General features: G+C 36.5%; 3 protein-coding genes and 1 long non-coding RNA gene across 15 annotated transcripts; 1 reads left to right on the top strand and 3 right to left on the bottom strand.

Moving 5' to 3' along the window:
• Positions 1-7352: 7352 nt before the first annotated feature.
• Positions 7353-8550, bottom strand: LOC135131181 (putative glutathione-specific gamma-glutamylcyclotransferase 2). Of its 2 annotated transcripts, none has more exons than XM_064058771.1 (5): positions 8370-8550; positions 8275-8315; positions 7999-8137; positions 7914-7952; positions 7353-7865 (listed from the first exon to the last, which is right to left on the bottom strand). In XM_064058771.1, the coding sequence occupies exons 3-5, from the start codon at positions 8131-8133 to the stop codon at positions 7467-7469; spliced, it is 573 nt and encodes a 190-aa protein (XP_063914841.1). In that variant the 5' UTR covers positions 8134-8137; positions 8275-8315; positions 8370-8550; the 3' UTR covers positions 7353-7466. The 2 variants fall into 2 exon arrangements, with proteins under 2 accessions (XP_063914841.1, XP_063914842.1); XM_064058772.1 differs by lacking the exon at positions 8370-8550 and having other exon boundaries at positions 7353-7685; positions 7740-7865; positions 8275-8363.
• Positions 8551-8698: 148 nt separating this feature from the next.
• On the top strand, positions 8699-9506 carry LOC135131187 (uncharacterized). The gene is made up of 2 exons (XR_010280883.1): positions 8699-8880; positions 8927-9506. It is a non-coding gene; the product is annotated as an uncharacterized LOC135131187 (long non-coding RNA).
• Positions 9507-11536: 2030 nt separating this feature from the next.
• Positions 11537-25843, bottom strand: LOC135131239 (amyloid-beta A4 precursor protein-binding family A member 1-like). 11 transcript variants are annotated; one of them, XM_064058866.1, is made up of 16 exons: positions 25677-25841; positions 24515-24747; positions 22717-22842; positions 21986-22640; positions 21499-21804; positions 21224-21449; positions 19978-20298; positions 19743-19929; positions 19595-19656; positions 19462-19541; positions 17643-17852; positions 17119-17155; positions 16790-16939; positions 14812-15575; positions 14620-14760; positions 11537-12378 (listed from the first exon to the last, which is right to left on the bottom strand). In XM_064058866.1, the coding sequence occupies exons 2-16, from the start codon at positions 24703-24705 to the stop codon at positions 12307-12309; spliced, it is 3528 nt and encodes a 1175-aa protein (XP_063914936.1). In that variant the 5' UTR covers positions 24706-24747; positions 25677-25841; the 3' UTR covers positions 11537-12306. The 11 variants fall into 11 exon arrangements, with proteins under 11 accessions (XP_063914936.1, XP_063914940.1, XP_063914942.1 ...); XM_064058870.1 differs by having other exon boundaries at positions 14812-15579; positions 16800-16939; XM_064058872.1 differs by having other exon boundaries at positions 16790-16921.
• Positions 25844-25955: 112 nt separating this feature from the next.
• On the bottom strand, positions 25956-26799 carry LOC135131240 (BLOC-1-related complex subunit 8 homolog). The gene is made up of 3 exons (XM_064058880.1): positions 26592-26799; positions 26369-26546; positions 25956-26317 (listed from the first exon to the last, which is right to left on the bottom strand). Exons 1-3 carry the CDS (start codon positions 26635-26637, stop codon positions 26059-26061), a joined length of 483 nt encoding a protein of 160 aa, XP_063914950.1. The 5' UTR covers positions 26638-26799; the 3' UTR covers positions 25956-26058.
• Positions 26800-27465: the final 666 nt, after the last annotated feature.

Genomic DNA, 27465 nt, shown 5'->3' with positions numbered 1-27465 from the left:
TCTGGACACCACTTTGTATTTTTTAACTGATGATGAAAATTTATTTATACCTCAAAGGACTCGAAACCAGTATATAGTATGTACTGTGAACCAATTTAACAGCAAAAATGACGTGTAAAAACACACCGTAAAATGAGAGACTGGACGAAAAAATGCCGAACCTATAAGCATTCTTACATAGTAGCAACTGATTATTATCTAACAGTGATAAACATGAACTCAAATTATCGCAATTCACGTATCTATAACAAATACTCCTATATTCGTAATTTATATATTTTTTAAATTTAAATGTTAATAAATTAATTAATAATTAACAATAAAATAATAAAAAAATAAATTAAAAAACTAAATTAAATTTAAATAATAAAATAATTTTTTGAAGTGATTCGTTAGGGACCCTGAGCTTTTAGGGCGATCGCCGGGTAGCCGGGCGAGCCAGTCCGACGCTGTTTTAGTCCCTAGTCTATTTCTTTTAAGGATTTCTTCGAATGTATTGAAATTTTGTATCAACAATCCTCGTTTTGATAAATAAACAAATGTCGAGTTTTGACATGACTGGAGTATTTTTAACCCCTATTCTCCGAAATTTTGCATCAATAATCCCCGCATCGAAAAACTAGTAAATGTCACAGTCTGCAAGTTTGTTGTGGGGGTAGTTTTTAACGGTTTCTCCGAACGGATTGAAATTTTGAATCAACAATCTTGGTATTGAGAAATAAGCAAATATCGAGTTTTAACTTGATTGAAGCATTTTTAACCCCCAGTCTGCAAGGTAGTTTAGGGGGTGATTTTTGAGGATTTCTCCGAATGCGCTGAAATTTTGCATCAATAAATAATCCTCGCATTGAAAAACTAGCGGATGTCAAATTTTAACTTGATAGAGTTATTTTTAAGCCCCAGTCTGCAAGGTTGTTTTGGCGGTAGTTTTTAACGGTTTCTCCGAACGGGTTGAAATTTTGTATCAACAATCTTCGTATTGAGAAATAAGCAAATGTCGAGTTTTAACTTGATTGGAGCATTTTTAACCCCCAGTCTACAAGATAAACTGTGGTCTGCAAATTAGACAGGCCCGAAGTTAAGAAGATCCTACAAGTGTCAACGTATCAGACATCATCTGATGCCCTAGTTCGTACGCTGGAAATGGAGGCGGCGTACAATTCTTCAAGAACGTGCTACAAAGTCAGAGTGGTAGAATTAGAGACGGAAGAAAACGACAAGTTAGAAAAATTGTCACAAGAAATGGATGGTATAGCATAGCTCAAGGACAAGGATTAGAGAATGGTATGCCTTGTCAACCTAGAAGCTATAGGTGTGGGCGTCAGGGACATCTCAAATGCGATTGTCGTGCTCGATCACCAGCTCCGAGGAGAAGCACAGAATAGAGATCTCCTCAACGGAATGTGTGAGAAAACTAAAAACAACCAGTACTTTGGGGGATGTGCTGGCTGATAAGAATAAGGACCCCAGGGAAGTCAAGATAGGAAGTTCCATCAGAGGCAGTAGTCCAACTATACTGGGGAAGATTAATGGAACTCCCGTAGCAGTCACGATCGATACTGGCGCTGAGGTATCAATTATACGTCGAGGACTCGTGAGAGCTAAAGACCTAGCAGCTTCATCCGAAACAATCAGATTGAAGACAGTGCTCCAGTCACTGCCAATCATGGGCCAGGCAGAACTAGAAATCTACACTGGTCGGCTGAAGATAAGACATCGTGCTCTCGTGGCTGGCATCGAAGATGACTTCATTTTGGGAATGGATTTGATTAGCCACCATGGATTGACAGTCGATCCAGTGGAGAAAGTCCTACGTCTTGGCAACGAAGAGTTTATCCTGGATCAACGCAGTATTGAATCCAAGCCTGTAAGATTGATCGCGTGCCAGAATGTGAAAGTCAGAGGAATGCAGAAACGATTGTTCCAGTCAGAGCAGAAGTGAAACCCGGATTTGCCCTAGGCATTATTCAACCACCACACATCCCCAAGAAGAATCTCATGATTGCTAGTGCTTTAATCAATACCGAAAATGGCATACCTGTACGCGTTGCCAATGTTTTCCCCAAAGCCATGAACATCAAGAGTGGGAAGGTTCTTGCCGTCTGTGAACCAGTCACGAAGATAGTTCATTATAACGGAGGACTTTATGATAACAATGATGAAGAAAGAAAAAGCAAAGAATAAAAAAAAAACTTAGAAATTCCTGCCCTAGAGCTTGGTCATCTAACCGATCCTCAACGGAATGTGGCAAGAGACTTTCTGCAGAAACACAGTGGAATGTTTGCATCTGGAGAATCCTCTGGGCGCACAAACATAGTGCAACATCGGATAAACACTGAAGATCCGCAACCGATCGGTCAAGCTCCGCGAAAATTACCTTTGGCAAAACAAGAAGAAGCCGAGAAACTTGTACGGAAAATGCTGGGTGACGGCGATAAAAAGGAATTAAACAGTCCATGGTCTTCGCCTGTAGTGCTAGTCACCAAAAAAGATGGGTCGACGAGATTCTGCGTTGACTACAAGAAACTTAACGATGTAACCAATAAGGACAGTTACCCGCTTCCACGAACTGATGATACGCTTACAACATTATCAGAATCCGTCTGATTTTCCACGTTAGACCTAAAAAGCAGCTACTGGCAAGTTGCTATTCATCCAGAAGATAAGGAAAAGGCCGCTTTTTGCCGAGAGCGGCTTGTATCAATTTACCGTAATGACTCTGTAACGCTCCGGCTACTTTTGAGAGGCTGATGGAGCTGATAATTACGAGGGCTAACATGGAAAACATGTTTGGTTTATTTAGACGACAGCATGGTAATGGGAAAGACATTTGAGAAGCACTTGACCAAAAAGAAGTATTTAGTCGAATGAAAGAGGCAAACTTGAAGCTGAATCCAACGAAATGCCTCCTCTCTCAAAAAGAAGTAGAATTTCTTGGACATACTCTTTCGGCGAACGGGATCAAGACTACGGGAACGAAGATCAATGCAATTCGCGATTGGCCAAGACCAAAAGATAGGTAAGCAGGAAGTCCGGAGTCTCAGTTTGATTGGACTGCTGAATGTGAAGTAGTCTTCAAACGATTGAAGAATGCACTATGCTCTAGTCCTATTTTGTCCTATCCCCAGTCATCGGGAATGTTCACTTTGGGCACAGATGCGACCAACGGAATAGGTGCTGTATTGTCACAGGTGCAGGACAAGGAAGAAAAAGTCATCGAGTACTTCAGCAGAATACTTTCGAAACTCAAGAAGAACTACTGTGCCACGAGGAAGGAGTTGCTGGCGATTGTCAGGGCTGTTGAACACTTCCATAAGTATCTCTATGGACGCGAATTCCTGATTAGAACCGATCACGCAACCCTCACACCGCTCCTTCAAATGAAAAATCCCGAAAGACAATTGGCTAGATGGCTTGAACGACTCCAACAGTATCAATTCAAAATTCGAGACAGGGCTGGTAAGCTTCACAATAATGCGGACTCCTTGTCGAGAAGACCGTGTAAGAATTGCAAACACTGCGACAAGATCGGGCAGCGTGAAACGTCGTTCAACGGTGGGAGGACAGCAGTTGTGGAAGATGAAGAATGAACTACGGTCCAGCTTAGAAAAGACCAAGACATGGATATCGGCGGAATGGGACTATTTGGCGCGGCCAACTTGGCGCGGCCGACTTGGCGCGAGCCATTTTGGCGCAGGGACACTTTGGCGCAAGACATCTTGGCGCGAGCCATCTTGGCGCGAGTACGTCGGTATATAATATTAAAAATATTTATTGTTCGTACTTTAGTTGGCACCCTGTTATTTATGCTAAGTGTAGGCAACCAAATACACATTTTCATTCGCACAAATTCCAATAACTAAATGATCCACGGAGCAAGAAGTACCACGTTTAGGAGTATGTTTATAACGGGGTGCAGGGCGCGAAGCGCCCGTGTGTCCATTAAAAAGTCGACATTACCCCTCCCCGCGTTGGAGACTATAAAAATTAGGTTATGGTAACAACGGGTGCAATTTTTGTATATTTATATCTATTTTTCTTGGTGCGAGTTCATTCGCGCCAAGATGGCTTGCGCCAAAGTGTCCCTGCGCCAAAATGTCTCGCGCCAAGTCGGCCGCGCCAAGTTGGCCGCGCCAAGTCGGCTGCGCCGAATTGTCCTAGACCGGGATATCGGGCCGTTGCTCAAATGGAAAGAAGATGGGGTAGAACAATCAGCTTGGTCAGAGATATCAGACGAGTTTCCCTCTTTCAAAGCGTTGTAGACTCAGTGGGACTCCCTGAGGGGGCGAGAGGGCCGATGCAACAAAACAACGTCGGTTCGCCTTTCGAAAGAATTGCAGTGGACATAGCAGGTCCTTTCCTGGTGACCGAGAAATAGGTACATAATGGTCGTCAGAGATTACTTCAGCAAGGCAGAAACTTCGAGTCAAACCTATTCCAAAGGGTTACTGAAGTACTAAGGATACAGAAGACACAGACTACACCGTTGCACCCGCAGTCAGATGGAATGGTAGAACGGTTCAGTCGTACCATGGAGGAACATCTCTGGAAGGTGGTGGCCGAAAGATTGGGATCGACATCTTCCACTGTTCCTACTAGCTTATCGATCAGTTTTCCATGACATGAACTTCGTCTGCCTTGTGACACCTTGTTCGGCTCTCCGAGTGAAGAACCAAAGGAGGTCATAGAGTACGTCGATGACTTGAAGGAGAAGCTGCTGAGCGTTCAAGATCCGGGTGGCGAGTGACACAATGAAAACAAGCTACGACCTTAAGGGTAACTCAGTAGGATTCCAGGCAGGAGATTTAATATGGCTTTATAATCCCCGAAGAAGAAAAGGTCGTTGCCCGAAGTTGTCACCGGTATCGTTTACAGAATTCGATGGTGGCCGAAGACGAAAATAAAGATCGTTCATTTAGACCGCCTCATGAAGTACGACAGTGACACGGTTTACGTTTCTGATCGGGACGATCAGAACCAAGGAGGGGGCAAATGTTACGAAATAAACCCATACGGCGCCCCGGTACGACGCCTATGGGTGTTCTAGTATGTATGTGTTGTATTGTAGTACGTCAGTGGCGGCTCGTGACTGTCTGATGTGGTGAGGCGATGATAGAAGTTTGACAATAATAGTAATATTACTTGGTCATACTAGTTAGTAATAATAGAAGTCTTGCCTGAGTACCGGTCATTCCCGGGTCAATGGTAGGTCCCAATAATAATAATAATAATAACACCCATAACACATTGAATCAACAATGTTTTTACAAGTTAAAATTTTGTTGAAAGTAGCACTTTCTTGGAGGGATTCGGGAATAGTTGCTGTGTTCTTTTCTAAACGTTTTAAGCCCATGAAATTTTTAATGTGTACTTTGGAACTTTCATGTAATTTTGCACTTCGGATGAAATTCTTTAAATTGTTATATCCTGGGATATTGTGTAAATATTACGGCAGAGCCATTTATATGTTTCGTAGGTACCAAGTTGATTTAAAAAACTTGGAGTACTGACGATTCTGTCGCTTATCAATGGAAGTTAAATGAATTAACGGTTTTGACTGTTCGATATTTAGCAAAATTTGCCGACGTTCTAGCTCGGTTCGCCGTGAAAACGGCGTTTCAAGAAGCAACATGACGATATCATACTCGGGATTCATTTTTCACTCACGTACACCTACGAAAGAGACAATAACACAAAACACCAACACGTGGGTTTTTATTCACGTTCATGCTAATTACCCACGCACCCCGCAACCCTACCGTTCTGTAAAATAAATGGAAAAATGGTTTAATGAGTACGCCGAAATTGGCCGAGAAGCACCGAAGATATCGCCTCAGTTCCGAGCGAACGGATGTATAGGAGTATGGGAGCTGAGTCATGGAAATCCGTGTCTGTGATTGGGCTTCGCTGGTTCAAGTGAACCGACGTTCTGGCCGCTTCAGTTAAAGAACTAGGAGCATAAATCGTACGGTATTCAACGAAAAATATCAGCAGGAAGCGTAAAAAATAAAAAATCATGTACAGATTTCCCATTTCAACATATTTTTGTAACTAAAAATGCATTGAAAACTCTTTTTTAATTATAAATTAAGTCAATCTGTTCTTAAGATATATGCTGTGAAGCGCCGCCTCACTTGCCTCATCTGACGAGCCGCCACTGTAGTACGTAGTATGATTCTTTGGCCAGGCGGCCCGGCATTCGCTACAGGAAGGCCTGGAAGCGGATGTCGACATGAGTAAAACTCAATAATTTATTTCTCAGTACTTAATACAAATTTACACGACTAACTAGACTGCAGAAATGTAACAGCGAATGATTTTCAACTCAACTTGTCTGATACTCATTAAGCGACTCGGCTTGATCATTATTTGTATTACAATCCATATAAAACATTTACTGATATCTAAATTTGTAGTTAAATGTTAACCATAACTTAGAAATATGTCACATTGTTCAATTATTAGTGAGAATATGGGATGTAATACACTAAAAACTGAACTGAATGGGCGTGACTGATATTACAAATAAAAAAAAGTCAAAGATCCACATCCTGCTGGCATTGATTTTTGTACCATACAAAACTATAGTTTTTATACCTCGAAAGTCGAAGCATCTTGTTACGAAATAAACCCATACTCCGCCCCGGTACGACGCCTATGGGTCTTCTAGTATGTATAAGTACGTTTTATTGCTCACCACCAGACTGGGTGGGGCGGAGAATTTTGTTCACCTCGAAGAAGTTTTGTTGTAGCGTTTTATTGCCGTCAATTTAGTTTACTTTAAACTCATCTGACAATCCCCTCCACCAACCATTCCAGGTCTCATTTGCCCGAATGAAAAGTTGCCACTGATGGCGTTGGAACGGTCCAATAAAACGCAGTGGAACTCTTTCTGATAGCGGAATTACATAAACAAAAACGCAGCTTATGTGTTTCTTCTAGTATGTAGTATGACTCATCGGCCAGGCGGCCCGGCGTTCGCTACAGAACAGCCTTGAACCGGAAGTCGCGAATGGGTGCTCCCGAGAAGTCTAAAAGCGGTGACTTAGGTTTTTTGAGAAGGACCGCGTGCTGTTTAAATCGGAACCACCGTCGGGAGCAGTTAGTGTAGTCCAAACAACGAGAGCTGAATTCAGTTAAAAAGTCGAGTCCAATGAGTGACGAAGAAAACCAGTGAAGTTGCGCCGGATTTATTTTGTATATAATTGCTGTAATAATTAGTCGTGTAAATTCGAGTTAGCAAGAAATAAATAGTTGATTTTATTCACCGATAAATCGTAACTATATATTTCTTGCACTTCGTAGCACTCTGCAGGGGGCAAATTAGTCAATAAAAAACTGCTGTCGTTTTTTTCCTTACTTTATATTTTGAAAAGAATGATCATATTCACAGGGATATTTTTTAAATAAAAACTATGTGCACTGTTATCCAGTGTAGCAATTAATTTAGATACATAAGACAATAATTAACTCAACGTTGTGGAAAATACTACCGAACTACTATTATGTTTTAACAAGCTTTGTACTTTTCTTTCAATTGTGAATAGATGTTCATCGACAACGTCTGGTGCAATATTTCTCATAGCTTTTGCTAAATTGAAGACATATTCAACATTAGTGCCACTAGGTCCCTTAGAATTCACTACTTGATGTGCTATAACATCTTCATCTGCAGGTCCTGCATACTGTGGGTTATCATTATCAGCTACATAAATAATTATTTCAAAAGGATCTTTAACTTTGTCTTTTGGATAAAAAAGTATTGGAGTTCGTACATAGCCTCCTTTCTCTCGGTAATCCAAATGGTCTATCACAATAGCTCGATCTTGTTCACTAATCTGATAAGCAATGCCATAGACCTTGTCCTGAAATTGTTTCTATTATCAAAAAAAAAACATTTTTAATGAACTTACTGTTTCTGCCCCTGGCACCAGAGTTACCACCCGTCCTGGCTATAATTTACATTGATTATTTTTGTTAAAAAGTGAATTCATTCACCTTTCCAGGAATTCCTCGATGATCTACACTATGTTGATAGAATTTTCTTTGAAATCCGCTGATGTAACCAACAATTTTTGTCACGTACGGAAAATCTACTTTCCAAATCAAAGACCCATAACCAAAAACCCACATCTTACTAAAATCAAAATAATACAAAATCAAATCGCAGAGGTTAGTACAGAGTGGGTAAAACTTTACAAAATTCACTACTCGATTTCGCACAAACCGTTTGCACGAAACTGTTCTACAGCACCCCCTGATCACGTTCCTCACCTTCAAATGTTGTGCAAATACTTCCTTGTGTCTGATGGTGTCTGAAAAAAATATTTTAGTGTTCGCAATTTCGCACTTCGCACTATGGTTCACACCTGTGATTCGCACCCTATCAGTTGCGCCAAATATAGGCAACCAAATACACACCCAATTTTCCTAAATAATTCACAGCGCAAGAAGTTCCACGTTTAGGAGCATGTTTGTAATGGGGCGCAGGGCACGAAGTACCCGTGTGTCCATTAAAAACCAGGCATTAAACTATGACGCTTTTCTATGTATCGTGCCTATGCAAGTTTTTAATTTTTTATTTTAGAGGATTGCTATGTTGCCACTGGTAGTTATTTCTGAAAATTTTGCGGCGTTGCTGGTTCTTTAAAAAAAATTTAATAAATAGCTTCGGGTATTTTTTTTTTCAGATATTTTTCGAATATCTCCTATCACTTGGGTGGCGACATCTAGAAATAGTTTAGGCAACAACCACCAATGACGGCTTCTACTTCTACAGTAGACAAACGACACAATTGTCCTAACCTCGTTCTTGTGTAATTTTAATTATCTACAATTTGCTAGTTACGTTCGTTAAGGCCCAGTTATGTTTGTTTCAGAGTAAGTGTAAGATTTAAAAGAATCTAGTCTATTTTGAAAATTGCAGTGAAATGGTAATTGCGGCTCTCGTGAAAGATGCCAAAAGGTTCAAAAGCAAATGGGAATTACACACAGGTGAAACTATCCGATCAAAACCCAATGTAGTTTTTCTTAAAAGAACTTTGTCCAATGTTGTTAAAGTAAATCATGATTTAATGCGAAAACCACACAATGTGGAAAGTATGCATAGTACTTTGAATGAAAAGATAAAAGAAAAGGAAATTGAGAAGAGTCCAAAGAATGGTAGAAAATCGCCTTCTAGAGTGCCTAAAAAATCAAGAGAATGCTCCAAATCAAAATATCAGACTGCTAAAAATAAAAGTAAGTCAATGAACTCCTCACAGCAAAAGCGGAAGAAAGTCTAAGTGGAGGTCATCTCCAAAGGGATATTTTGTATATATTTAATGACCTACATAAGTACTTATTCACAAACATATTTACGTTGTTACATATAGCTTTTAATTGTAGGTTAAACTCATTTATGTCCTGTAAAATGACATTCGAGTGTATTTGTTTTTGATGTCACACATATAGGTTACTGTAAAATAGTACATAAGGTTTAAGGTCCAATAAAAATTCATTTTCCATCGCTCTTTTCTGAAGCGCATACTAATTTGCTCTCGCGGTCAGTTTTGGCCCATCACTAATAAGTAAATTGGGTCCTGTCCTCCACTGGGCAAGGCAGGTAGAATTAGAAGGGATTATACAGAACTGTTTTCACGAAATTGTTATGATACTATAAATTATTTAATTTTTATTTCAAAAATAAAGATTTCCGGTACGTATGAATGGGTGTCAACCCACAATACTGAAATAAGGAACAAAGGAAATTTTTTATCACTTATTGTTTATTACTCCCCGAGCGTAAGCTAAGGAAGTATAGTAATTGAGTTTATATTTTCTCGACGCGTGATGTGTGTGAGTACGAAAAAAGTGATCTCCCGTTTCCGTCTGTCTGTCTGTTGATGTGGTGTCTGTATCCATTCTTATTAGACAAATAATTTCCAAAGCGATTGTTGTCATATTTTGTATGTATATTAGGAATATCATGTAGATGGTTCAACGCTAACTAAAATTTGGCTAATCATCCCCACCACCAGTGGGATGACGTCATTTATAATAAAAAGTTTTTTAAATTTAACAAAATAAGATACGGCTGCCACTTGTGGTATGTGAATCCGTGTCGAATTTTCACCCTAGACTCTTGAAATAGCTACCGACAGAAAAAATAACTTACACCGTTGAGTGTGGTTATAAAGAAATACAACAGTATAATATGTAACTAAGAACATCAAAAATCATCGAAGAGACCTGGGACAACACGTGTCATATTCATCCCTTCAAAACATCAGGATTTGGGAAACTATTCGTTTAGCATAAAATTTTATCTGCCAACAATAGCGTTTACCGTATCTCCACCCCATCGTCAGAGGCTAAATATCGTCATAAATTTTTTTGAAGTATATCCTAAACGAAACGAGCATATTATAAATGATATGACATGACTGATGATTAAAAAAAGTTTAGAATCAGCAAGACTGTCTGTCTGTATCCAATTTTATTTGACACGTAATCTCCGAAACTGCTGTTGTCAAATTTTGTATGTATATTAGAGATATGTAGATGGTTAAACACTAACCAAAATTTTGCTAATCATCCCCACCAACAATTTGGTGATGTTATTTCAAAGAACATTTATTTGATCTAACTGTTATACAACGATATACTCCTATACGTGTGGTGTATGAATCCGCCTTGAGTTTTTCCCTAACCGTCCAAATTTTCGCAAAAACATAGTGCATAGTATAATCGTAACAGTTTACCATCAGCGTAATATATCCCGATCATGGTGTGGTGGATAATAGTTGGGAACGCGGACCGGAGGTCCCACGTTCGCTGTCAATTTTTGATCAAATTAAGAACGAGTCACTCCATTTTCTCGAAAGGGTGAGAATACGCCCGTCTTTATTTAATAAAAATTATAATAATAATATTCAGAATATTTAATTACTTTCAGTCCCCAGTTTTGAGGAGACAAACTCATTCAAATCAAAACAAATTTCTAGGTGACATTCTTTTCAATTCAAGTCTAATTTTATAATTTTTCAAAGAGGCGAGGGAAGTTCTATTGAAATAAACTTTGACCAATTTTTTTGCTTCAACTTAGACTTTGGTCGGTTAAGTAAATCTATCTTGTATAACTTATCTGAATTCAAAATTTCAGTTATTAATTTTGGTAACTTAACTACATACATATTTTCTAAAAAAAAAAACTTTACAGAAAAAGTTTATCCAATTCAAGTTAAATTTGGACCAATAAATTTTACCATTTGTCTCAAGCTTACATAATATCAGATGCTAACATGGATTTAAGAGTTACGAACTATGGACTAAAATTTATTTTTTCATCGCTTCTAGAAAATTAAATAATGCCATAAAAATTAGTAAATTTTAAGTACGATGTACTGGATAATATTCCAAAGTATCTAAAAACATCTGAGGCGCGTCAGGTAACCATGAAATCAGACATTTACGAAAATAACCGTATTGCAATACTTGCCGTAGCGGGAAGTAACAGTACACTTTTAGTTGGGTTGATACAAAAACACAAAAAATATGCCTTTCAGGAGCTTTAATTATATATTTTGTCGACCTTAGGAAACTTTAAACAAATGATTCCTCATCAAAGGAAAGTCATAATTTCTGTAAAAAAAGCAAAGCCCCCACAGGGGGAGCGATTTACGTAACTTCATGATTATATCGTTCCCCAATTCTGGTAAGTTGAAAACGGGAAATAATTTTAGATTAAGAGTGTTAATAGTCCAAACAGGTGCCTCCTTTTGTACCTTTGTTTTTGCAATAACTATGGCCTGACGTAGGCACCTATTTGTACTGGATGTCCTACGCTATAAAAATAAAACATAGACACAGATAAATAATATCTATTGATGCTGACTAGATAGTGCTACATTGATTTTGAGCCAGCATTGTCGAGAAGGTTGGGTAAATTGAATATTTCTTAATAAATAATATACAGATCACATTTAGGATACATCACCTTCACAAATTATAATACACAATATACTGTGTAATAAAATTTATGACTATGAAATATTCTGTTAAACCAACCAGTCTTTGGTTTATGCTCTTCACATTCACAACAAATAAATAGGGTACGCGACAAAGCAGATATGAACTATCACGAAAGCTCAGCGTATTGTGCAGAGCGCATGTCTTTGCTTGTATTGTCTTCAGTCTGTAGAACTTATACTAACCATAAAAAATATATTGATCTGCGACCCAAGCACGATCAAACTTAAAACAATTCCCAAGGACAGTTCAATATCAACTACAAGTAGGCACTTTCGGACCTTCAATTTGTTCAAACTAGATATACACAGGATTCTCCTGGCCGGTCAGCAGTCGGAACATGGACGTCGGCATAGTCTTCATTAGAATCTGAAAGTGAATTTTATTTAGTACAAGACTGCATCGACGTAGGGATTCATCAACAACAATCACGGGCCTCGTACAGCTCAAATGTCAGTTAACATTTTTTCAATACGTCGATCCTTGGTAATAGTGATAATAGTAAATAATAATAATAGCAAGACAGTTAAACTCGAGTTACACTAGTGGTGGCTCTTAGTTTATTATACTGTAGGGTCAATTATATATACACCGGGATTTTTGGAATCTTCATTTTCCTCATGTTCTTCTCAACGCCAATTCAAATGCATCACAAAATTTGATAAAACCTACAATTTTCGATAGCGATTTTTTTTTACGTTTTCATTGTGTTGATGAACTTGTCCATCACATAATTTATAGTCGGATTCGAGGAAGTAATTACGTCTTGAGATTTTCCACATAAAAACAATTTTCCTATTAAACTATAAAGATAAATTCAAATTTTTATGAACTAGAACTTCAGTTAAACTAAATGTATTGTTACAAAATAAACCCACACACCGCCCCGGTACGACGCCTATGGGTTCTAGATGTACGGCGACGATGACGCGGCCGGTTGGCATTCGCTACAGAAAAGCCTGGAAGCGGAACTCGCAACTGGTATTTAAGAAAGACCACGATCGCCGACATCTAGAAGGAAGTTTGAGTTTAAATAGAGGCCACGATTATTATTTAGTTAACAAGTCGAGTCCAGCGAGTGTTGAGAAGCCAGCCAAGTTGCGCCGGAATTATTTCGTACATAACCGCTGTGTAATCAGTTGTGTAAATTCGAGTTATTAAGAAATAAATTGTTGAGTTTTACCCATGCCGATTTTATTCACCAATCAACGTAACAATGGTGTCGGAAGTGAGATTTGAGATTAAAAACTGGTTTTCTGACAACTTGCGGGGAAATCGGACAAGAATTCTGAAGAATTTATGCCTGTCGAGACGAGAGCTCAAGCTGCGAAAATGGTGTAACAAGTAAAACATGATGGCTATGCTTGCAGAAATGAAAAAAGAAATGGATGAAAAAATGGATGCAAGAATGGAAAAAATGGATGCGAGAGGCGAACAAATGAACGCAAGAAACAAAGAAATAGACGAAAAGATGGAAATGATGGACGCAAAAATAGACAAGCAAAAAGATGACATAATCACCAGACTAAATCAGAAATTTCAAATGGATATAGAAGCAAACCAGAATGAACTAGAATAAATCAAAGAAATGAAGGACGTAAAAACAAATTTGGAAAATATGGGAAATATTGTCGGACCAAATGTGATCTTAATGGAGCATCAGTTGAAGAGTGAGTTAGAAAAATCAGTTATTATCGATCCCAGTGAAAAACCAAAGGAGGTCATGGATTACGTCCGTGACTTGGAAGGAGAAACTGCTGATAGTTCACGAAACGGTGCGTCATAAGATCGGGGTGGCGCGTAACACAATGAAAACATGCTACGACCTGAAGGGTATCTCAGTAGGATTCCAGGCAGGGACTTTGGTATAGCTTTATAATCCCCGAAGAAGAAAAGGTCATTGACCGGGAAGGTCCATATACTGTCGTGACAAGAATCAACGATGTAGTTTACAGAATTCGACAAGGGCCGAAGACGAAAATGAAGGTTGTTCATTTAGACCGCCTCATGAAGTACAACAGTGACACGGATGACGTTGCTGATCTAGACGATCGGAACTAAGGAGGGGGCTGTGTTACGAAAGAAACCCATACGCCGCCCCGGTACGACGTCTATGGGTCTTCTACTACGTATGTGTTTATTCTGGTATGTACGGCCTGGAAGCGGAAGTCGCGAACGGCAATCCAGAAAGATCCCGACCACGCACATCTAGAAGGAAGTATGGCCACCTTCCGGAACGATTATTATTCAGCCAGTCCAGTCAGCAAGTCGAGTAGAGTGAACGAATGCATTCAAGTTGCACTACGGAGTTATTCTGTAATAGTTAGTCGTGTAATTCGAGTTATTCGATTTTTAATTACCCGTTCAAAATAACAATATTATATACTATATAATATACTATATTTTTTTGTATTCGTTTCTTTCTGTAAACGAATTAAGCATTGTCGAACTGTTGTGTCGGTGTTATTTTTCATAATACATGTTTCGTTGCGTGTGTTTTTGAAGTGTTGCACAATGTCTGGTTAAATTAACCAGTTGATGTTCTATCAATTTATTCATAAATGTCCCGATAAACATAAATATGAAACGTGAAATAACAATCTTACTCACTTCACCCACAGACGTCGCCAGCAAATTGACGATCTTCTCATGCGGTACCGCAACTACACTTTGGTTGTTGATTTCAATTATCCGATGTCCGACTCGAACTCCTCCTCTTTCAGCGATTCCTCCACGCAACAAGCTGCATATCTATAAAAGCGTATTTGTCGCATAAAAGTAATGTACTATACGTATACTTACGACTCCATTTTGAACACTGAAGCCTAACTGATATTTAGTATCCGGTCTCTTAATTTTTACTTCAACTACGGGGGCACAAGGTACGACGGTTAATTTAACTACAGTCTGGTTTTTAGAGTTTTTAATATAATTCTGACATGTCGATAATGGAAGGCCAACAAGACTAACTCCGTTAATAGCGATTATTTGATCACCGATATTTAGTTGACCACATCGTGCAGCAGCTCCTGAAGGAGCTAAATTCGCGATTACCACGGTAGGCAACATTGAACCCCAACCAGATTCCACAATGACGACGCCCAAAATTTCGCCTTTGGCTTTGGGCACGACGACCTCTTTTTGCATTTCCTTCTTAGCGAACATTTGTAATTCATCTCCAAAAATTTCTTGCGAGTTGAGAACTTCTTGGTAATCCATTTCTTTTACAAAACTGTGATCTTCAATTCCATTCGCTTTCAAAAACTCCATGTAGGCTACTTGGAAAGCTTGACCTATAGATTGAGCAATAAATTGGGCTTCTTCACTCTCAAATACGTGACATATCATTTTTGGTGTTCGATTAATTTTTGGAACATCTTCCATTTCGTGGGGTACGAATCGCCTACGTGCCATCAGCACAACTAAATCGCCTATGTCAGCAATATAAGAAATCGTTCGTAGTGCATGATCCATCATGATTTCTTTTAAATCGGTATTTAAAACCATTATCTTTTCAGTGGAAATAAATAAATCGACTTCGGTACTAGGTTGGGTTTCACCATCTGGTGCCTGTGAAAAGAATGACAAAAATAACTGCTGTGTATATTTAAATAGAATTTTAACGACTTACCAAAGCCTAATAAGGCACCGAAAAGCAGCGATGAAAGATAAAAAAAAATGTTAGTATGTAAGCAAGAAGATCACATACACAATCAAAAGCTACTTATATAACATGCAATCATATTTGGTTATTTTCATTTCCATAAAATCAGTATATTACTGAACGTAAAAACTATCAACAGACCTTAATTTTCGTAACTGCGACTTCGACCATATTTTTCTTGAGGCGTTTTCGACGTTTGCGACCCCCTTCCTCATCCACCTCAACCGAACCCAGAAAATGCAGACGAAAAACTGTTCCAGTAGCACCCACTCCCAATGGCAGCGTATTGGGGTTGAACACTCGAGGTCCTACAGAATTACTTTTCAAACATTGCAATTTTGTTTTCGAGGTTTAATTACGAATGGAAACATATATAAATATATATCGTTCAAATACAAAATAGCAATGTTTGGAAAAGCTCACCCGATATAGGCTGCACGGTTGTTTCAGTAACCGAAGGCTCTGGTTCAACAGCAGGTTCATCATCATCAAAACTAGCATTTTCCGGAATACTCGGGTCATATTGGTGCCCACAATTTTGAATCATTTGGTTGGATGCCTCCTGCAAGTTTATTTTGTCATATGTGCACTTATTACGGGCACAATTAACCGATGGTCTACTTTTGTCTATCTCTAACAACAGAAAAATGAACACATAGGGCCTTTATGAATAAAACAACATACAGAAATATAGAAAAATCCACATAATGATCTTACACAAGTGCAGTTGTCTATATACACTTTAAGAGAACATCCAAAGCATAAATGGATAGAAGGGAGTGCGACAATGTGAAATCCAAGATCAGACATGTAGCAGGCAACCAACCAAATAGAGCACATTAAGCGTGCACCACGGCACTGCGAAGTCGAGAGTGGGGGAAGGGGTCGTGAATAATTTATCTTACTCGCCATTATATCACCCACTCTTCGAAATATTTTACAAAAGGATAAAATAGAAATCCATCCGTGCTGGTTTCTAAAGACATGCCGTATTCATGCCTTTCTCTTTTCCAAAAATTTTATTTTCATCTTTTATGCAAATGAAAATGTACACTTTATGATTTTGATTATTGTTTTCTGTTACTAGTGCATACAGATTTTGGGACTTGAAAAAAGCATGCATTACCTTTATTCGAGATACCGCTTCCTCAGCTTGCATCATCCTCGTCGTTTTCGTTGGCTGTCCCTCACAAACGAGCTGAGTCGATCCCAAATATCTCGCCCGAAACAGAACTCCTTCTATTAATACTGATCGTTGAATAACATCTGCAAAAAAAAAATAGCAATAACATAAATATGTAAAAATAAACAAAAAATTCAAAACACCAGCTCAGTTACTCGATACGACGTAATATTTAAACTTACCATCAAATTCCAAATGTATTGCAAGTTAAATAAAGTAGTTATTTTATAGTTACTAAATTAAACCAAAACAAAATACTTACCTTCTTTGTTTCTCCCTTTCTTTTTATTGTCTTTTTCCTGAAAATAAAGATGCCTTTAGAAATATCTTATAAATAAAATAAGGTGGCGTACCGAAAAAAAATAAAAACTAAAAATGCGTTATTTACAAATCAAGGATGCATTATTATAGCTCCTTCCATTCAATTTTTATTTACATTATTAAGATGATTAAATGATGTACGAAATACTTTTCGCATTGATATGAAGTTTGACGTTATTTTAACCTCTTAAAGAAACTACTTGCGCATAACCTAGTTTAGTGTTAAAGTAACGCCACTGCAAAATGTGTTGTCGTCGTTTTTTTTATGTTGTTTTAAGTATTTGATACATCGCAGATACATGCATTTACCGCAGTTGTTTCTCAACGGTTTAATCTATTTTTAGTGAGGGATCTATCTGCATGACATTATAGGAAATTATCACCTTTGTAAGGTTAGTATCAAATAAAAAGAAATTTACAAAGCTTTAACTAATCTAGAAGAATCTATACATGCCAGGCTCACACCTTTTTAACTTTACTTGACGAAACGGATCCCTTCTGACTTTGGGGCGACTGGCTTTTTTCAGATACAGCTGTGGGTGAGGAGGGGTTTGAAATTTGAGGTTCAGAAGGAACTAGGGGTAATGTTCCTTCATCCATTGCATTTAACATTTGTTTGGGATTGGAAAGACTATGTGAAGGCATTATTGTCCGACTTTTAGGTTTTCTCCAACCCTACCAATACAAAGATTTGGTTAAAAGGAAGATTGTAAATAATCACGATTTGTTAATATTAACCAATACCATTTTCATATGTCCTAATTTAATCCAGTTGCAGCAAAATCGCAAATCATGCACTTCACTAAATTTTCGTGACTACTCTGGACATGAGACAAAAAATCACTAAGAAAACTACTTATACAGGGTGAGTCACCAAGCGCGCCATCCCCGATATATCATTAATTATTAGGCTTTACAACCACAGTTTACTTTTGAAATTTCGATGCGACGTTGCCACGTTATTGCAATTTTCTTGAAATTTTTTGGTAAAGGGTTCGCAAAAAAAAAACGCAAATAGGGCTATTTTTAGTCGGTCTTACAATTAAGATAAACGCTTTGTTGTAATATCAACTACATCAAATTTTAATACACAGGGTATTTATAAAAAAATTTAAAACTTTACAATTTTCAAATATCGATATTTCAGATTTTTCAAACGGAACACCTGTATTTTATTTCTGTATAGTACTCTATTTTTTTGTCTTCATTCTTATATAATGTCAATAATATGTTTCTTAAAATCGCAGTAACAATCAACTTTAAATAACAAAAAAGAAAGAGAACAAAAAATAGAATAAGATGCCGAAAAAACTGAAATATCAATATTTGAAAATTGTAATAATTCAAACATTTTTTTTTAAACACTATATGAAAATTTAATCTCATTCATACCACAACAAAACGGGTACCTTTTTTTACTCTCCACAAAATGTTGTAACACAGAGTTTAAAAATACCCCTACTGTGATTTTTTTGCAAACCCTTCCTGTGCCAAAAAATTTCAAGAAAATTGGAATCACGTAGCAACGTCGCACGGTAATTTCAAAAATAAACTGTGGTGGTAAAGCATAAGAGATCAGTTAAGATACGTAAAGATATATAGGGCGTTTCACTTAAAAAAACAAAGTTGTGTTACGGGTCAAAAACAGAACACTTTATATATTCGAAATAATTTTAGAGTATAGTCCTCAAAGAATCGTAGAACTTTGGTCTTTTTTTTATTTCTAATAATTAACGATGGATATCGAGGAAAGTGCCCTTAGTGACTCAGCCTGTATATAATATATATAAGTATGCCCCTGGATTGAGTTTACAAGAGGAACTTTTTTTTATTTGTTATTTTACAGAACAAAATCAACGGAATAAAAACTTTAGCTTGACTTAAAATACATATTTCACCTACAAAAAACTTTTAAATAATGCAATTTTTTTAAATAAATAAATTTTTATCCAGAACAAGACAGTTAACCAGTATGTTATTAATAAATTTAATAAAAATTTTCGTATATATTTATGTGTCGAAAATTGCAAAAAAAACTACACACTCACTAAATTATGTATTAAGAAAAGCAAGTTTTTTTTCCTTTGATATTTTTTTAGAAAACCACAAATAAAAATGTTTTTCCTTCTGTAAACTAAATCTGAAGAGATGCACTATATATATACATAACAAAAAAAGACTAAGTTGGTACCGACCTGATGAAGTTGTGAAATAAGAAAAATAAAAAGGATTCAATAAAAACTGCAAGAATACTTCCTAAAAAAATTAAATTAACACAACTTACCTTTTCATCATAAAAACTTTGATCGTCTGTTCTTTGTTGACCCAATAACCTATCCGTCTCTAAATCGGTATCATTTTCTTCTGAAAATTGTTACAAAAATTACTCTTAACAACTCAACTTCGCTATAAAATACCTTCTTCCCCGCTGTTTACTTTTCTATCGGAATCACCGCTAGCCGCCGACATACCCCTTTGTCTTTAATAAAATAAATAATAAATAAATAAATCAAGCTTTATTAACAACCCGTGATATAATTTATTATAGGATATTATCGCAATTACCTTGGAACCCATATAGGGCTGACCGCGTTTTCTTCACGTTCTTCTTTGGGATGGCCTTTGAGAGGTAGGGTTTTTGTTCTTTGTAGCGTTAATCTTATATCTTTAATGGCAGCTTCTACTTCGTTTGTCTTTTCATTTTGTAATAAGCGGTGAGGAGCGGGTGCTGGAGGTGGTGGTGTCTTTTCTACTAACAAACGAGTTCATTAAAAATTCGGACGAATAACTGTTTTAATACCTAAAGAATCCATCTGGGGCAAAAGATGAGTTTCTCCAAAATTGCTGACGCACCCATTAACGTCATTTGGTGACGTACTGATGCAATCTTTCTTAGGAGATAATTCCTTTTCATCGTTTCTGTTATTCACCTGTTTCGATTTGCATATTCCTTGGTTAATTTCGCGTTCGATTTCTGTTATTTGTCTTTTCATGAGCATTACTGTAGGGTTATTGTTGTCAGTGTCACTTGCATGACCAGATGACAAACCATCTTCAAGAACTGGCATACTAGAGTATAAGCGTAATGAATCACTTGGAATAGCTAAATCTGTATTTGATCCTGAAAGAATAAATTGTAAATTACCACGTGGTGTAGTTAACGACAAGGAAAAATAAATACACAATATTTTTGTTTTACTTGGGCCGTTCTTGATTAGATGAATAAAATAAGTTTTCATTCTTTTTTTTGAGTCCTGTATAAGCAATTCTAAACCATCAGTCGTCCGGTGCACACGATTACAATACTTCTTTAGCTTACGCTCAAAAAGTAAAAATTGGGGCAAAGTTATTTAGTTCAGGTAAAGAAGCATGCTATGCGTAGTTTCAAGTGAGTTTTTCTATAATAAATTTTGTGATGACGTCATCAACATTTTTGTAAGGACAGGTATATCAATTTGGGAGATGCAGTGTAACAGTAATATTGACAGTACTGTATTTCCAAATTTTCAGGAAAATGGAGTGAGTCGCTCTTGATTTAATCAATAAAATAAACTACCTCATTGATTCATTCATTTTTTTTTAGGAATCAGGCATAAGTGATTCTTAACAATGAGTGCATTAATAAACCACAGATATAAATTTATAACATTATGCATATTTTAGAGAGAATGTATTCAGATAAATTTTGAACAACGTTTTATCATGCTTCACAGATTCATTAACCACAAGTGCAGAAGTATTTTATTTTATATAATTTAAATAAGATTTACTATTGTAAAATTTGAAAATTGTCATTCCGTCGTTGGTGAGGTTGATTAGCCAAATTTTGGTTAGCGTTTTATCTACACGACATTCCTAAATTACATACATATAAAATTTAACAACGATCGATCCAGTAGTGTCGAAGATTATATGTCCAATGAAAATCGACACAGACAAACGGGAAATCTATTTTTTCGTACTCTACAGTAGTCACCCAATTAACTCGATTACAATACTTTAGTTTACGTTCGAGAAGTAAAAAGTAAAAAACAAGAATATCTTACCTAGTAGACCGCTTGAAGGTCCCAATTCATTTTCCATTAACATTAAAGATACTTCACTATCTAAATCGCCACAATTCGAATCGCAATCGGTGGTTTCAGGAGATAAAGTGAAATTTCTGCTATGTCCTACTTGCAATCCAACTTCAGTTTCGCCGAGATCGCCGCTGGAACCGGTACCGATTGAAAGATCCAAAAAGTTATTTTCGTATTCAGTCATATCTTGATCCTGAAAAATGTGAACTAAATATTGTTCTAAAAGTCTTTCATCAACCAACCTGTACATTTGTAACGGGATTGTTGAAACATTTTCGTGGTGAATCTATTCTCATACAAAAATCGCTCTGTTCTCCTCTACCTTTTGCAAGCCTCTGTCCTACGTAAGAATTGCCAGAATCACCACCTTGACGTCGCAACTCATATTCTAGATCTTGAAATTCAACTTCTAGACGATTTTCTTCGTCTGGAGGTGGACATTTGAAAAATTCCTCCAATACTTTCCTGGTCTCCGAAAATTCATAAAGATAGTCAAAAGTAGATGTAGTGGTATTTGACGTAGTGGTAGGAGGAGGCGATGCTTTTTTCTGAGAAAAAAGTGCCATTTTAAGAATTTATTTATATAAAATGTCGGTATATCATTAAGTACTATTTTCACGATGACTGTGTGTGTGTGTGTGGAAAATGGAAAAGAATTTGTAACTTTGAAACGTTCAGTATTTGTTGCACGACAAGCTGTAAGTAAACATTAGTAATATATCAACTCACATTGAACGTGCTGTTTTCAGTCGTGGGACTTGTTTCGCTCTCGTTAGGACTCGGAGTATAGACGACCCTTTGGGGAAATCCCGGCCTAGGCGGATATACACTTGGGGAAGCTAATAAACTTTGTGCACTAGGAAGTTGTGGATGTGAAAAGTTAGTTTCCATTTGCCTAGGTCCGTATCGGCGTGGTGATCCTTCATAAACAGCAATAGGTAAATTTCCTATAATTTTGGTAACTTTTTCGACATCATCGCCTGAGTTGAATAAATTAGTGGCAGTGCGATTGGAATGATCCTCCCTTTTATTTTCATCGACATGCCAATTCTCGCCGATATCATCAAAAACCACAACTTCTCCTGGAAAAGTCATACTTATATTGGGACTCGAAACGTTGTCCGTCGAATCTCTCCGTTTTTCATTTTGCTGATGAGTCACCGAACATACTTCCGATGAAAAAACAGTTTCAGTATATTCTCGTGAATTTTTTAATTTTTTGGCATCATTACTACGGCCCCGTAATTCCCAAACGCCTTGTCTCATTGGTGATTTTTGTATTTTCTTTTCACCATCTTCACCAACTCCGGAGTTTCGTGATTTCCTTACCGCTTTACTGCGACTTTGAGAGAACAGTTCCCTACCACCAGCAATTTCGATTATCCTAAAAATATATTATTATTTCCAATGATGAAGCTTTAAATGATTGCAAATTTTAGAACTGTAACAAGATGTTGTACCTGGAATCACGTAATTTATACGTTCCTCCGGTATGCTCACGTTCTATTATAATATCTTCATCATCAGTCGAGTGTAGCTGACTCACATTATCTCTACTGATGTTACAGGAGCTTTCGGCCACCCATCTGACAAACCAATTTAGAAATAAATAACATACAACACCACTTTTATTAACTCCCTGCAAAGATATTCCTAACTTGCCGCTTATATGCTTTAGATTTACTGATAAATTTACTAAATCTACATCAGGAATTATTACGGGATACTCCTAATCTTAAATTTTATCGAAATTTAGTTAATAATGTAACAATATTATATTAAATTAAAAAAAAAAAAAAACGTGCTCACTACACCGCAATTTATTATACCTATATCACATCAATCTACTCTCGTTATAAAATGTACCGTTCGTGAAAACGTAATGATTTCATATTATACTTAAACCGTACACTATTTTGAGTACATCTAACCCTTCAGATAGACTAAAAAGTCCAATGTAATAAAAGATTTTTGTTAACTTTCAAGTATTGGGTGAAGCAGACGAATCTAATTAGTCTGTCGGGTAACACTTTGAATGCACATGCAATATTTTCTGTTATGATATGCGATAAAAGCTAAAATTAATGGTATATTAAATACATGTATTCACTTATAATTTGAGGTTTAAAGCCACTGCAAATTTTAGGAACTCATGTAGGGGAGAGACGAGCACTATGTCACATTTTGGTGATGCAGAATCAATCAAACGTTTTTTAGCTGTAAGAACCCAATTTTTTGAATTATAAACTGGATCACAGTAGTTTTTGCTTCTTCGGCGATCACCAATGTAACAATCATTTTGACAAATATCTAGTTTGAAGGGTACAGTGGTACAAACATTAAATTTGATCTCTAGTGGTTGAAAACTGTTAGTTTTAACCTTACTTTTATCGCATATCACTATCTCTACCAAAAACGAGAGATGTTACATAGGCATCAAATGACTCCGTGCAAGTATTCAAAAACACTATTTAGATATTAAAAAAAACGTAATTACCTATTCTACTAAAAAAATCACATATGACATCAAACTCAAACAGTTGATACCGTTATAAAAACATAGAATTAAGTAAATTATTTGACCTGTTCCAGCGCTTTTTGGTGAAATATTGTTAATTTTTTAACTTCTGGAATAAATTTTAATTAACCGGAAGTGATGGCCACACCATATTTTTTATACTTATTTTGTTCGATTTGTATGACTCACAATACTTGACAAACCCAAAGGATTCAATTGCTTTTCCTTCTTTTTTTATGAAATTGTTAAATTTACTGTCAATTTTGTCATTAAGCTGCATAGTTCAAAATATCTTTTCAGAGTTTAATTATTGTGTAAATGTTTATGTACATATACAGGGTCTGTAAGGTTAAGTGCGCCAGATAAATAGCCTAAAAACTGTATAAAGTAATGCCTATGAAATAAACACTTAAAAATTATATTTTTCTGCGCTTTAAAAATTATAACATGTTTGCAGACTTGTGATATGTGGGCGAATTTATAAAACAAAACAAAACTCGTGATGTCACATTTTATCCCTAGTTAGTACCGCTTAACACCAGGTTGGCAAATTAAAAAGAATATGTAGTATTCATGTCGAATTCTTCCGAGTATATGGAAAAACTTTAAAAGTGAATAACAACGGTTTGCAAAATAATTTAAAATTTTAAGCGACCCTGTATATGGTAATTTTCGTGTTTTTTTAGACACAACAGGGTAATCAGTTGCCTTCTTTCAATAAAGATTATTCAGACTATTACCTGTCATTGTCACTGTCGATATTCATTACAGTATTGGTGATGTTGTCTGTACATTCATTTTCATGTCCCGGAGCAATAATTGGATTAAGATTAATATCGCTTCTTGGTCGACACTTTGGAAACAATTTGCTAATTTGTTCTGTATTTTCACTCACATCCACATTATCTAATGTGAGAGTCAAACTGGTCATTGCTACTTAAAGAAAATTTCCATTGATTTAACGTCTCTCAACCTACGGATTATTTCCACTTTTTATTTTAAATACGAGCACAAGATAAACTGAATTAAAACGAAAGTAAGGATAAGAAACCACCCCTTTTTGGCAATTTCAATGAGGGGAAGTAAATGAGTCATCAGTTGGGAAGCACATTGTTTATTGTATTGAATTACACGTACTGAATTTAAAATGAATAACTTTCTTCTGACACAATGTTTTAAATTTGATTGTTTTAACACAAAGTTATATTAAAATGTGCATTAAATATACACAAAGAGTTTAACGTTTATTACAGGTTTTTATCTAGTTTTAATGTGATACTTTTCTTATTTACGTGCCGTCAAATACTCGCGGTGATGAAAGTCTAGGATACACTTTCTCACAACTGAGCAGTTCCAACCCAAAATCAATATTTGAACAAGCGGCGCAGAAAATTAATTATATACGAGAAACAGTCTTTATATGTATTACCGATTGATAACGTTAGACATGTATTACTTTAGCACAATTTTAATATACATGGTATAAACACGAACTCATATTTACTTTTTTATCATATTTTCACGGTTTAAATAGGAACCGACGCCATGCGCCAGTTTCGCGACGTCGCAATATGTTTAGTCAATGGTAAAATTATTGAACGCATGTCTCGTTATTATAATATTAAACATTTTTCGACATCAAACTCGATGTAAGACAACTACTGCAAAAACATGGTTAAGATCTTTTATGGGTCTTAGAAAAAACACTCCGAAATAATCAGCAACAATTAGTAAAATATATATTAATAAAAAAGGTGGGGCCCATTCATTTCAAAAGTAATAAATTCAATCTGAACTAATTTTTGAAGTACTGCTATCAAAACTTCTGAACCACCAAGTAGGTAACAAGTGACAGTTACGCGATGATAGGTTAACTAATTTGAAAACACAAATTTACTGTACCTTCTGTATTTTTGATGACTTGTGGCCTAAGGACTAAAACAGATACTTTAACTTCTGTGTCCAAAAACATTTCAGTTGTAAATAACAAATCTCCAAGAAACGATTTCCAGGACTGAACGATACAGAAAGTAGAGTTTGTACCAACCTGACAACGTTAAATAACTGAAAGTTCTCAAGGTGACAGTGACACATCTAGATTTACTAATAAATAAACGCTTTGAAAAAAACGTATCACAAGTTTGTGTTTTGTGTGTTATTAACTACAACATCAAACTATAATTAAAACGTGGACGAAAAATTTTCCTTTATTCAAACATTAAATAAATAATAAACAAGTAAATTACACATTTTTAACAAAACATCAGTTGTAATTTTTTCAAAACTAATTAGAAGAATGAGTAGCCTTCGACATCATACTTTCCACCCTATTCGCAGTTTCTCTTACAACATCAGACAGTTCTGGGAGTTCTGGCAAGTCCAGTGTAATGTGCGCAGAAAGTCTTTTGTACACGGAATTCCCGTCAATTCTTTTTTTCCGAGACTCTTCATATTTCAATTGCTGCTTTAAGAAAATAGCATTTTTTAAATTATCTTGAATATTTTTGAAACTATCTTCTGCTTTACTCATTAACTTGATGGCGCTAAAATTACGTGTTTTATAATACGTATTGCATCGTTTGGTTTTTACCTACCTAACAGCATATTCTATGTCATAACAATGTCCTTGCAATTCTTGGTGAAGATTATTAACATCAACCCTACGATCGACCATGGGGTTTAATGCTTTTCGAACATGTTCTTGTAATCTGTAGAAAGCTAAAGATGGTTCATTAGCTACTATATGCATATTTTCGGAAATACGTTCAGTTGCTGAAATACACAAATTATTTCGGCTTAAACATAGTCACCATTTACCTTTCCGAACTTTATTTTCTAAATCAGAGTCACCGTTAAAAGTCATTTTTATCACGATTACTGTTCCTATTTACATGTTTACATTCATTCGGATGTTGTCTTCCCCCTGGTTTTCCATTTGACAATTTAGCTAAAAGAGAAATCTATCTGAATTCTTCATTATGTCTTCTCGCAGAAGACAACTGCGCAATGCGCATACGCACGGATATCAGTCATCTACCTAATACTATTAAGGGACGTAAGCGGCGAGCAACGTGTAAGTGGCGTATAAAGCTCTATTCACAGTAGGAGCGTCGCGCTCGATCAGCGTCTAGCATTGTTGAGCGTTGCGTTAGCGTCGCGTGAAAGCGTCTACCAAGCGTTATTAGAACAGCAGACATCACTGCACTTATTTTATTAGAATTTATTGCTGGAAACCCCGTACTATTCGTTTAAGAAGTTAAATAAAAAAGCGAAAGATACTTATTTGGTGCTTTCCACGATCTTTATCCGAAGATAAGAAAATACCCAGATAGATCGGCACTTCAACGTATAATCGATCCCGTACATTTATGTTTTTGTAAGAAGCTAACTTTGTATTCTGTAGCGTAGGTCTTGACTGAATTTCTGCTATAAACAGAAGACCATCAATGCAATGGAAACGCTACCGTTTTGCTGCCTGACGCAAGAAGAAATGATCACTGTTGCCATATTTTTTTTAGGTAAGGCACAAATTCCATTGTCAATTATCGCGAAAAATCGCGATGACTAGGAAACTGCACAGGGAAAATGTACGTTTCACAAAAAAAGAAGTTTGATAGGTTTGATTATTGAAAATAAACAATCAACCCCAAGAGCCGGGTTGCCGGGAAGGGATGATCCGCGGACAGTTGGT

Source organism: Zophobas morio, unplaced genomic scaffold (assembly GCF_036711695.1).
Source record: "Zophobas morio isolate AGI-343-1 ecotype UQ-CSIRO unplaced genomic scaffold, CSIRO_AGI_Zmor_V1 ptg000019l, whole genome shotgun sequence".
NCBI classification, from domain to species: domain Eukaryota; kingdom Metazoa; phylum Arthropoda; class Insecta; order Coleoptera; family Tenebrionidae; genus Zophobas; species Zophobas morio.
The sequence above is the reverse complement of the archived record's forward strand: the minus strand, read 5'-3'. Positions and strand labels throughout refer to the sequence as shown.